The sequence below is a fragment of the Arachis stenosperma genome, chromosome 2 (assembly GCF_014773155.1).
Source record: "Arachis stenosperma cultivar V10309 chromosome 2, arast.V10309.gnm1.PFL2, whole genome shotgun sequence".
NCBI classification, from domain to species: domain Eukaryota; kingdom Viridiplantae; phylum Streptophyta; class Magnoliopsida; order Fabales; family Fabaceae; genus Arachis; species Arachis stenosperma.
This window is the reverse complement of record NC_080378.1, coordinates 115,227,044-115,239,688: the sequence shown is the minus strand read 5'-3', so window position 1 is coordinate 115,239,688 and position 12,645 is coordinate 115,227,044. Positions and strand designations below refer to the sequence as shown.

Below are 12,645 nucleotides of genomic sequence, written 5' to 3'. Positions count from 1 at the left end.
AGTGCACTTAGGTTTCATTTATTTACAAGGATAGAATACTGACACATAAATATAAAAATATAAAATTATGTTTGGCAAATAAAACATAAATAAAATATTATGTCTTAAAATATTAAATTAATATATTTTGTATTTTTTTATCTAAAAGAATATAAATATTAGATGAAAAACACAAATTTTTTTAGTATTATTATCAAATTTTAATAATTATATTTTTTATTATTCTTTTTTTTTATTTTAAATTTTATATAAAAAAATAAAAAAGTAAATTGGACTTTCAATTATTTATTCTATTTTATATTCAGTTTATCTTTAAACAAAATACAAAACATTAATTTTTATATTTTTATTTTTTATGTCATATTTTTATTATCTTATCTTATTTTATTTTTAAAATCAAACATAGCATTATTGTTTAGTGAATAGTTTTTTCATTTGACCTAAGACCTAACATATAGTTGGTAGCTATTTGAGCTTATAGATTAGTCATTTTGATCCATAACTGATTTTAGGTTTAAAAAAAAAAGCATGCAGTATTATTTAGAAAATAATTTAATCAGCAAAACTAATAGAAAGAAAATGAGAAATATATATATATACACCTTATTCTAAGAATGAAACAACATTCCTTACAAAAACTTTGAACCTAATAATGTGAATGAATTTGAAGTACCTATGTATCAGGGGTTTCATCTTCATCCTACTTCTTCTTTCATCACCAAAACAAATTAGTTAACTAAAATAAAATAAAAATGACATGATTAAGTCTTCACCTGGTTATGCTTTTGAAGATGTACCGCGTTATCTCAAAATGATAATGATGCAAAAGTAATGCTTGTGCATGATTCATGAAAGAGATACGTATGTATTACGATTTACGAAATTAAAGTTAGTATGTAAAATATTTTCAATGTGATAAATTTAAGCCCAATAGCTATACTTTTTTTTTTTACTATTTCAATTTTCAAGTGAGTTGATAAGATTGACACCTTTACAATAATTTAATTTTAATGTATTAGTAATCAGGACGGAACTAGACTAAATATTAAAAAAAATTAAAAAATATTTACACAATAAAATAAGACTAAAATAAAATTTTAAAGAAGAGTTACACTGTAATTTATATATAATTTATATATAAAAAATTAAAATTTAAAAAAGTCATTGCCCCTTTCTTTATATTTGGCTCCGTCCCTGTTAATAATGTAAAATATTTTAATAATTATAGCATCACATTCATATTTTTTATAATTATTCATATAATTAATAAAAATAATAATTATTTTTAATAATATAACATTATATAATTAATACATGTATAAAATTACTCTATATTAATAGTACATTAAAATTAAATTCTTTACTAATAAGATGTATACGCGTTTATATTTGTAATTTTTGTTCCTTCTATGGAAGTTTAAACGATGATTTAGTTCAACTCAGATAAAGCAACATTAAGTCACCAAAAAAAAATGATAAAGCAACATTATTTACTTTTAAATGGAGAAAATTAATACTAAGAATTATAATAATTTTCACAAGTAAGCAACTAACTATGTTTATTGCATAAATAAAAATAATTAATTTTTAACTTTATTATTTAAAAGTTATTTAAATATAGAAATTTAATTGAATAATTGTATCCCGTTGGATCTCCTTTGATTTCCGAACAATTAGTTGAAATTGAACGAACCACAAATTATTAAAATTTGTTCACTTTTGGGGTTCATAGTTCATAGGATCACATCGCAATCACCGAGCCGTAGATCCTCCATAACATGAGACAAAGCCATTTTCGTTTCTTTTTTTTTTTTTTTCTATTATTATTATTATTACATGAACAACAACCAAACAAGGCCTTAACTACTCTTTGTATATATCACACAGGCAGCACTTCTTTCGCTACCTTCTCTTTCTCCGTCTCTCTTTCTCTCTTTGATCCTTTGGACTTGTTGTTTGAAGGTACATTACAAGTTCCAATCTTCCTTTGTTATGGTTTGCGATTTTGCGGATTTTGATGTTGTTATGTGGTTCTTGTGAGCCTGTTTGTTTCATATATAATAATATAATATCAAATGGATTCTTCAATTTCTATGATTGATTGGTTTATCTTAATGTTGTTGTGCATGAATGAATGAAGGAATAAAATATATTGTTTTGGAATCATGAAATTTTGTGATCCTCATTGGCATATTAGATGTTTGAAGATATTCCACACTGAAAGATGGTTAATTGGATAATGTGAATACTGAATGAATATAGCTCGCTTGATTTTTTTTTTTTTTCTTGTTGGGTAGAGAAACTTGGATTATGGTTTGATTCTCATGAATTTTGCTCATTGGATTCAAAGTTTTGGTGTAGAGAGAAGGGTTTAAATTAGCAAAAGTTAGTTATCAGAGTTAGGTTTGGATGCATGAGGAGGGTTATTTACACGTTGGAATATGTTGGTGAGGCCTCTTTGGAGTAAGATTAGCAAAGACAAAATGCCACTTATTGTTATTGCTTGGAACCAAAATTCTCTGGGGAGAAAAAAAGGGATTATCAAACAAAACTATTGATGTGATGAGTTTTTGACCAAGTACTCATTCGATAACAGAACCAGGATTGGAGCTTCTAAAATTTAAATTTTCTGAGTGAGGTCTTCCTCTTACTGCTATGGAATATCCAAGGTTGTGTGTATGAATCAGATTGGATCAGGTTTAGATTGTAAAGCCAAAAGCATATTAGGGAACTTGAGCAAAATGGCATGTCATGATCTATTATCTCAGTTTGGTGATAAAACAAGGATTTAGATTAGGATGTTTATGTTTGCTAGCAGAATATCAGTGGAGACTGCAACGAGAATATGGATAAGGGGGAAGCTAGTCCATATTACAAAATGATGCAAGATAGTTCACTTTAGGAGAATATGGATATTACCAATTGGTTTTGATTGAAATTTTTCCTTTCGGTGTCAAATGATGCATGTAATGATCTTATCTAGTGAGACATAGGGCTTGCTGTATTTAGAATTTGAAATTCTTTCCTCTTAACTATATTAGGGTGTAATGGATTTTGGTGGACGGGTTTGTGGAACTGTTAACTTCCTAACTCACCTGATCAGCTTACAGAAACGGCATAATTTGGGAATAAATATGTGCTTATTCATTTTCTTTCAAATCTCTGCTAAATAACATACACATATAGTTGTTGAGTCTAACAACTTACTAAAGAGCCACTTTAGCACATTGCCACAAAATGTAAAATTTCATAATTCATAGATATAAAAATGTGTCATCTTCAATCACTGTTTAATAATTACGAATACCACCTTTTGCTCTCCAGCCATTGTTCTCCTTATTAGTTGTGATGAGTTAGTTTGCTGTGGTTTTGTTACACAGCTACTACTACGATAGAAAATGAGTACCTTGGATGCAACTAGGGCAGAACTGGCTCTGTTAATTTTGTATTTGAACAAGGCTGAAGCGAGGGACAAGATATGCAGGGCTATACAATATGGTGCCAAGTTTGTGAGTGCTGGACAACCTGGTCCTGCCCAGAATGTAGACAAAACAACTAGCTTGGCACGGAAAGTTTTCCGTCTACTAAAGGTTGAGATATGTTCATGTGTAATTTCAGATATGATTTCAAGTTCATATATTTTTCTTCTCCTCCTTAATATGATTTCTCATTATTTATGTATATCTTTGGGCTCATATCTTAAGGAAAGAATTTAAAAATAATGACTGAAAATAAGTCTTAGAAACATTTTTCTGTTTAGAAATAGACCTGCTCTGAAGGAAATTCTGGCTCAGAAAAGATGTTGCAAAATAATTAATTTAAAGATTTTCTTTGTAGACATTGCCTGTTATACTTATACCCCTCTATTTTCCCTGAGATACTTATTACCTCTCATGATTTTGCAACCTGCAATATGCAGTTTGTCAATGGCCTGCATTCTCTGATCAGTCCCACCCCAAAGGAGGCTCCTATCCACCTAACTCTGTTAGGAAAGGTATGAGTTTCCAAGTCATTCAACCTTTCTTGATCAATCTTTCTATTATGTATTCTTTCTAATGTCTTCCTCGATGTTTTATTTTATTTTATTTTTCAGTCCAAGGATGCATTAGTTGCGATGTTCTTGTTTCTTGATCAATTCGTTTGGCTTGGCAGAACAGGCATTTACGAGGTAGGGAGTATGCCTTTTCTTAAGCATCGTTTTTCTGGTTGGTTTTCTTGTTCTGTGAGAATTCCATCTATAAGTGTATAATAATTTATTGTCGAAATACAGAATAAAGAACGCACGGAACTAATTGCCCGGCTATCCATGTACTGTTGGCTTGGTTCCACGGTATGCACCAGCTTGGTCGAGGTTCGTGTTTGCCTTTCCCTTCTCATTGGTGCTAGCACACACATATATGCATTAATGATGGTCCTTAGCTCTACTTTTAACTATTATCTGACATGTTAACTCACCAGCTTGGGGAGCTTGGAAGACTTTCCGAATCAATGAAGAAGTTAGAGGCAGAACTCAAGAACAAGAATAAATATGAAGTAGGTCGCTCGGGTTTGTGCATATAATCTTCTAGGTTTCAGTTTCTTGGCATGCGTTGTTGCGAACTGTTACTGTATTGCTCTAGTATCATTGTATACTTATGTAAGCCATTTTCTGGGGTTGCAGAATGAGCAATACCGTGCTAAACTTAAAAAGTCAAATGAGAGGACTGTAGCACTTGTCAAAGCAGGCTTGGATACTCTGGTAGCAATTGGATTGCTCCAATTGGCACCAAACAAAATCACTCCGAGAGTCACCGGAGCCTTTGGATTTATTACATCTCTAATAACTTGCTATCAGGTTCCTGCTAGTAACATTATAGTTCACTTGCCTGATTTGCTTGAGTGTCTTGAATTTCCTTTGAAGTTGTCTTTGTGTGTTCAGTATATATGTAAAAATGCACATGATTTCTACATAGGCATGCACAACTAACAACCAATGACAGAAAATTAGATACAAAGGCTACCCTCTTGATCATTTTTCTCAAGAGATGCAAGGAACTGCCTTAACAATTTTTAGGGAATCAATTCAGAATGTGCATGAAACTTTGGTGGAGTTTATATAAGGGTTTTACTAATGAACAATGATTACCTTAGAAGTGCTTGTTAAGGTTTCAAAAATGGGAAGTTTTGTATTGAAGGCATTGAAACTATGAAAACTTACCTTAGAACACTTGTTAACAAAATCCTTTATATTGTATCATATATTGAAAAGAATGCATGTCATATATATATATATATTGGGGTCGCAATTATGTTTGAGGATCATTGACTGACAAGGGTATGTTGTTGGTATAATGCAGTTGCTTCCTGCCCCAGTGAAGCCCAAATCAACATGAAGATGGAAGAACACACACTCACACTCAGCTGTTTCATTGTTGTTAATAATAGCTGTATGAATTTTGTTAGAAAATGTTGGTGAGAAAAATTGAAAAAAAAATGCAAACTACTAACCTTTTTGTTAGATGTCATCATAATTGGTGCCAATGTTGTCACAATAAAGTGTTTTTCATAGTAGAAGACAATAATCTCTGTTATCCTAATGCCTACAAATTAATTGGCATGAGGACTTAGATTGATTTTTGGATGGGGTTTCCAACAAATTGAAAGAAAAAAATATTTACCTGATATCTCATAAATTGTTTGATGATAATACATATTTTCTTGGAAATATGTTCAATAAAAAAAAATGAGAGTTCACTTGGTATTCATATTTTCAAAAGGAAATTTGTATATGTATATAAGCTCTAGAGACATTTTGTTATGGATAAAGGGTAAAAATCATTTGGGTATTTCACAATTTAGTGAGATGCCATTGTGTGATAATATTAGAAGAATGAAGTACCTCTTGAGAATGATGAAAGGATGTCAAATAACTATCTTACCCAATTAGTACTTTTCTTACTTTTTTTAGCATTAGTTTTTATTTATTTATTTATAGAGTTAACTTCATTTTTGCACACAACACATTTGTTAACATATCATCATCAAGCTATCTTAAATCATGAGAAAAAAAAAATCTCAATCTTATTAATATAGTAAACAAAAGAAAAAACAAATAGATTCACTGCAGATTAAAGATCTAATAAATATATGGCATTGAGTTTTAAATTGTTTATCCATTTGAGGTTCAATTGACATATGGCATCATTGCAAATGCATGTTTAAAGAGATTATTCCATTCTTCCACCCCCTCCCTATGTTAATAATGGTTTGAAGATAATGATCATATTTCATATCCTTGAGTATTAATATTGCAAGAGCTGCTTTGATATTAGGGTTAAAATTTAGATAGAGTATCAACCTTAAACAATGATATCCTTAACCGTCCATAAAACATTCAAATCAATAAACCCTATGTTTTAATTTCTTTGGTATCACATTTAAAATGAATAATGAGCCTTTACTTTCATGACAGCCTTGCATATACTACTTGCTAAGTCCTATGTTGGTGCCATTAATTTTCATTTGCATTGCGTGTTGAGACCATGATCACTAACTAGTAGGGTCAATCAACTTGGATTGGTTTAATGGTTATCTTATTAGTCCGCTTAAATAAGTATTAGGGTTCAAATCCTGCCTTGTGCATGTAGTAGCAACAAATTCTTAAATAAAACTAAGATCCGTAACGAATTAATCATTATTACGTCGAGTTGTCGTGAAAAAAAGAAAACTATTACTAGGGTCAAAAAGTGGCGGCATCACCATGTCAAAAACTTAGTAGGGTGAATGTTCACTTTTTTCTTCACCAGTTTAAATTATTGATTCATAAAAAATAAAAGAAAATTAGTTAGTTGGCTTTAATAACAAAGGAAATTTTGATCACCTTAGTAACTCGTTGGTTGCTATATTATTTATCTTTAAACGATATCTTAAATTTGAGTCTTGTAAATAATAAAAGAAATAAGATAATAATCGGACAAGCTTTGTTTGAAAACTATAGACTAATCTTAACTCAAATTAAACTATAAAATTTTGGATACTCTTTCGATTCAAAATATCAATCCATTTTTTTTCTTAAAGAATATTGATGTTTTAATTATCATTATGTCAAAATTTTCAATTTTTTCGTAAAAGGATATTTTTTGTATTGTTAATAATATCCTTAATTTAATTGTGATAATTAAATAATTCTTAACTACGTATATGCATATATTTAATGCAAAGATAATTTTCTCTACTCATACAATAATTTTAACATTCGAAATTTCATTTATTGTTGTGTTTTTTAAGAATAATATTTTAAAAAGAAAGAATGATTCAATCTTGTTGATTTAGAAAAAAGAAGAAAACACTATATATATATATATATATATATATATATATATATATATATATATATATATATATATATACCAACATTAAAATTAAATTTAATTTGTGCCTAGGTAAAAGATGAACGGGCATTGAAAAAGCATGATGAGGGATCTAGGTACCTGTAGCATTTTTCACTTTAATTGAAAGAAAAATTAATTTATTGGTTTATAAAATTAGTGTTGTTTCCTTTCCCTTCTTTAGTCAATTTAGAAGAAGCGGAAAAGGAGTATTATGGAAGCATATTTGATGGTGATTGGTAATAGCATTATTTCACCATTTGGGAGAAAGTTTGCAAAAGGGTATATATTCTTGTCCCCTTGTTTCTTTCCCATCTCATTTATTTTCCCCTTTCATCTTCATTCAATACTTTTAATTTTACTACTATATGTTCTTGAGTTAAATGTTAATTAATATATACACAAGTTATGAATTATGATATTTATTAAATATTAAAAAAAACTATTTATAAATACTAAATTTAGTTCAATTGTGAAAATATAAATTAAATTTCGATATTAGAGTGAGAACTACAATTCTAAAATATCTAAGAGTTAATATATAGAATGAGAAGTTTCATACAAAATACAAAAATTTAAGTGTTACAAAATAATGGGTCGTAAAATTTATGTTTTAGGTTGATTTATTTTTTTCATCCATAAATAAAAGTTTTTGGGAGCCACTTGTATAAAGATGCTTAAAACCTCATTTTTTAAAGACGTTTTTTAATAATTAAAATTTAACTTATATAATTGATCAAACTGTGTTATTTTTGTCAAAATTAGACCAAACAAACTGATTTAACCGAAAAATCAATAAATCAAATCTCGAATCGATCTAAATTAATATTCTTTTTTATAGAAAATGGTTATAATACTCTTATTATAAAAAATGACTAAAATATTCTTATTATGTATATTAATTTTAAAAATCCTAAATTCTAATTCAATGATGGCATAGAAAGAAGAGAAAGATTAGGATTTAGAGTTTTTAAAATATATAATAGAAATATTTTAAGTCATTTTCTATAATAGGAGTATTATAATCATTTTTATAAAAATATTAATTTAAATTGGTTCAAGATTTGGTTTATCGATTTTTTGGTCAAACATATTTATTTCGTCTAATTTTGACAAAAATAATACAGTTTGATTGATTATATATGTTGAATTTTAATTATTAAAAAAATATCTTTAAAAAAAGACGTTTTAAGCGTCTTTATATGAGTGATTTCCAAAGTTTTTACATTTTGGCAAAAATACTAAGGAATTATTCCCTATATTTTAAATTAACTCTTTTTTTTAAAGCAAATTAAGTATCGTGTTTTGATTTTAAGAAATCAGTAATTAATTTTTCTTATTATTCCTTCTACTATTAAAAAAAATAGAATGTTAAAAGAATAGTAAAAAATTAATGAAGAGAGAAAATATCAAAATAACATGAGAAATGCTTTTGTCTTTTTCCTTTGATCATTTATACTTTTAACAACATTTAATTATTGTCTTAATAATTGCGACAAAAATTTATTCTTAGTAAATTATGAAATGATTATTACAATTTGATATGAATCTTAGAGTAAGAGTGAAATTGAAAAACTGAAATCTAATAATTAATACTTTATTGGAACTTTAAAATAATAGATATATATTATTGAATAAAAAATTCAACTTTGGAAAACAGTTATTCAAGCAGCAAGGGAGACTACATGTCTTAAAAATTAAAATTAGTACTAGTATATTAATAATAAAATTTACTTTGTTAAGAGGGACCACAGAATCAATAATAACTAATCTATGCTTACAATGGTTTGGACGCGGAAAAACTAATTTGTGAAACTATCCGAGTTGGAAGAGAATGGGGTGTAAAATTAATAATGCTAATTCTAATATTTTTAAATTTTAAAATTTGATAATAATTATTTAATTAATTAGGAATTTGATTTTTAATTCTAAATTTACCTTTTTTTTTTAAATTGTTGTTCGTTATATACGTTATTTTTCTATACTTTTTCACTTGTTATATCAAAATAACAAAAAAAAAAGTTAAATAGTCACTATTATTAGGTACTATATTTATATAGGAATTATTATTGTCCTTGTCACCACTTATATTTTAATGTTCTAGTTAAAATGAGATTGTTGAATATTTTTTATTAATTATACCTTTTAAAAAAGTAAATCCAAAACTAGTTAAGAATTCCCTTCCTAACTTCATATGACTGTATAAATGATGTGACTTGGCGATAGATCATATAACGTAACAGCTTAATAAGCATGTTAGTTTGTGGTTAGTTGTTAATGCATGCCTATTGGTTAATTGGTAATCATTGTAATTATCAAAACATTCTACTTTCATTATCTTAATTAATAATGTGATGTTCTTAAAATATTTTTCAGCCAAAACTAATTACTAAGTAATCATTTAAATTTCTTGAAAAAAATAAACCATGATTAATAAATTCAAAATTTAATCTTTGTTATCCTTATTATTTTAAATAAAAGTTCAATTTTGGCACAAATTAGATTCATTATATATATTGACTTCAATTCAAGAGTTATTATTAAAATACAAAAACCAATTAAAATTAGGTTTAATAATTATTTAATGAAAAGTTTAATTTTTAGTTAGTCAATATTAACCAACTTTAATATTTAAATTTATAATTTAGAGTTAAAAATTATGATTTAAGATCTTGATTTTAATACAAATAAAATCATTTAAAAAAAATAACTGATATTAACTGAAAAAAATAATTATTTAACATTATTCTTACTTAATACTTAACTAAGAGTGACAGGTTAGATAGTTTAAAACGTTAGTTGGAGCTTAGTGGTCAATAAAATGGACCAATCTAATTAAATACATATGCACTATTGCAACATCAATAATGTTAGCTAGGGAAGACAAATAATTATGGACAACAATGGCATCCACTAACAATAACCAATTGAACTCCAATTCATATAAATGACCAGACACCAATGCCTCAGGAAATATATATTATTCTAATATATATATAGGGTATGTTTAGTTTTGGTATTTACTTAAAATGAAGTGCCATTAATGTACTAATTAGCTTTTCATAAGCTAATTACAAATCCAATTTAATATTTTTAGCAATATCCACAAGTCCAATAGTATAATATAATAATATATGTGAATGTATGAAGATGCATTTGTTCATTCAAATTGAATGTGAATTATTATTTTATTTTCATTATGTTGCACAAGTTGTATGTATGCCAACGATAAAGTCAATAATTGGTCACAAATTCACAATCTAGATATAGTGGACAAACAATTTAATTTTAGAACTTTCTATTTGTGTGAAATTTCTTCAACCAACTTGTTTAAGAGAAGATGAATTCCATATGTTTAACCACATTATTCTCCATATTAACTTTTTCGGTAACTAATATATATGTATTAATACTCGAAAATTTTAAATAGAAAGGTTAGGGTCACTATTTTTACTAATCTCAATCTCAGTCAATATTTTTCGTTCTAGAGTGAACAGTCTTCAAAATCAAATAGATATAGCTCATTATTGCAACAATTTTCTCTCAAGATTTTGAGTGAGATGAGTTTACAATGTCTTATTTTATAATATTAAAAATTAAAATTTAGTATTTAGAATATAATATATTAACTAAATATTAATAAAAAAAATAATAAATTTTATTAGTTATGTAGTATTGTTCAATCTTAATTATCTTGCTAATAAATCTGCACAAAGCATTGTTCTGTCAATAATCAAGATTTAGTTATCCTAGCTAGATAGCTAATAGTGAATTTAGTAATAAGGTACATTTTTTGGTGCATAAAAATTTATGTGAGCCTCATGTCCATCAACTCATTAAAATAGGGAATGGCTCTTGGACTCAACAAGTATTTGCAGTTGAATTTAGATATAACCTACTAATAAGTATAAATTCATTAATGATTGTCTAATTTATATTGGAGAATAATAAATTAATAACACAATTCATAATAATAAAAATAAAAATACTCCATATATACACTAAAAATCAACTCCTAAATTAATTATTATATATTTGTATATATTTATATATGTTATATTTTTCGAATTAAATAATTAACACCAAAATAATCCAACACGTAATTGAAGAATAATCAAACCTATTTACATTAGTATTTATAAAATACATTTTTATATACAGTGACTAATTTGTGATTTATATATATATATATATATATATATATATGATTGTAATAAAAAGAGGCAAACAAATGATTTATTTTTAAAATTAAAATTACTAGTAAAATAACTAAAAAAACTAATTATCATGAATACGTATAATTTATCATCCCATGCAGATTCTTTAATAACATAAATACAATTTCTAAATTAAAATAGTATATATTCAAGTATGCAACGAAGCAATGGAATCTCTGACCACAAATATACAATAGCCGTAGAATTTGAAGCGTGTGTTGTAAAGTTGATGATTAATGGAACAAAATCAATAACCCAAGAAAGTAGAGAGAGATCCTTCTTAGCTTGGAAGAAAGGATTATTATTCAAATATTTTTATTTATTTATTCATTAATTAATTAATTTCTTTGATTCCTTTGGACTTGGTCGGTTGGATTTTAAAATACATATATATTATCTCATGTTTAATTTAGTGAAGAGCACATACACCATGCATGCCTTCTCTAAAAATATCAGTTTTTTTTTTGCAATAAAAGAAAATTAAATACTGAATTTTAATTACATTATCTTATTTAATTTATCATCTATAATTTCATACATGTAATATCTATAATAACACACTTATTACATCTAATATTATTCGATTATTCCAGCGATTAAAGATATAAAATAAGATAAATAATAATTAAAAAAATATAAAATAAGAAAATTCTTTGCTGCTTTGAATTAATTTTCTATTAACTTCTAAATATTTTTGAAATTTAAATACTAGAGACTTAAGAAGAGTAAAATGCATGAGTTTCATTTGAAAAACAAATTTGTTGAATATATGTTACCTTCTGAACTCCAACTGTATGCAACCATAGTTTCTTTTAACACGTTTGGATCCAACATGAACTCGTGTGTTTATTTTGCTTGGCCTTTATTCACTCTTGCCCTTCCACTTTTCTATATTCCCTCTGCAGTTTGAGTTTTCCTTCTAACAACAATAAAACAAATAATGTTACTAATGAATCATAAGTGAAACAATTAAGTTTAAGAGATTATATTGAAATGGTTTCAAAAATGTCCATTGAAAACATGACTTGATTTAGAAGGTTGCTTCTATTTAATTATACGGT

The 12,645-nt window shown here is 26.7% G+C and overlaps 1 protein-coding gene across 1 annotated transcript; it reads left to right on the top strand.

The window, feature by feature from the left end:
* The first annotated feature begins 1,884 nt into the window (after window positions 1–1,884).
* On the top strand, window positions 1,885–5,635 carry LOC130962218 (peroxisomal membrane protein 11C-like). Its single transcript, XM_057888365.1, has 8 exons — window positions 1,885–1,962; window positions 3,381–3,590; window positions 3,920–3,994; window positions 4,094–4,168; window positions 4,271–4,351; window positions 4,459–4,533; window positions 4,661–4,834; window positions 5,337–5,635. The coding sequence occupies exons 2-8, from the start codon at window positions 3,399–3,401 to the stop codon at window positions 5,370–5,372; spliced, it is 708 nt and encodes a 235-aa protein (XP_057744348.1). The 5' UTR covers window positions 1,885–1,962; window positions 3,381–3,398; the 3' UTR covers window positions 5,373–5,635.
* The last annotated feature ends 7,010 nt before the right edge of the window (window positions 5,636–12,645 follow it).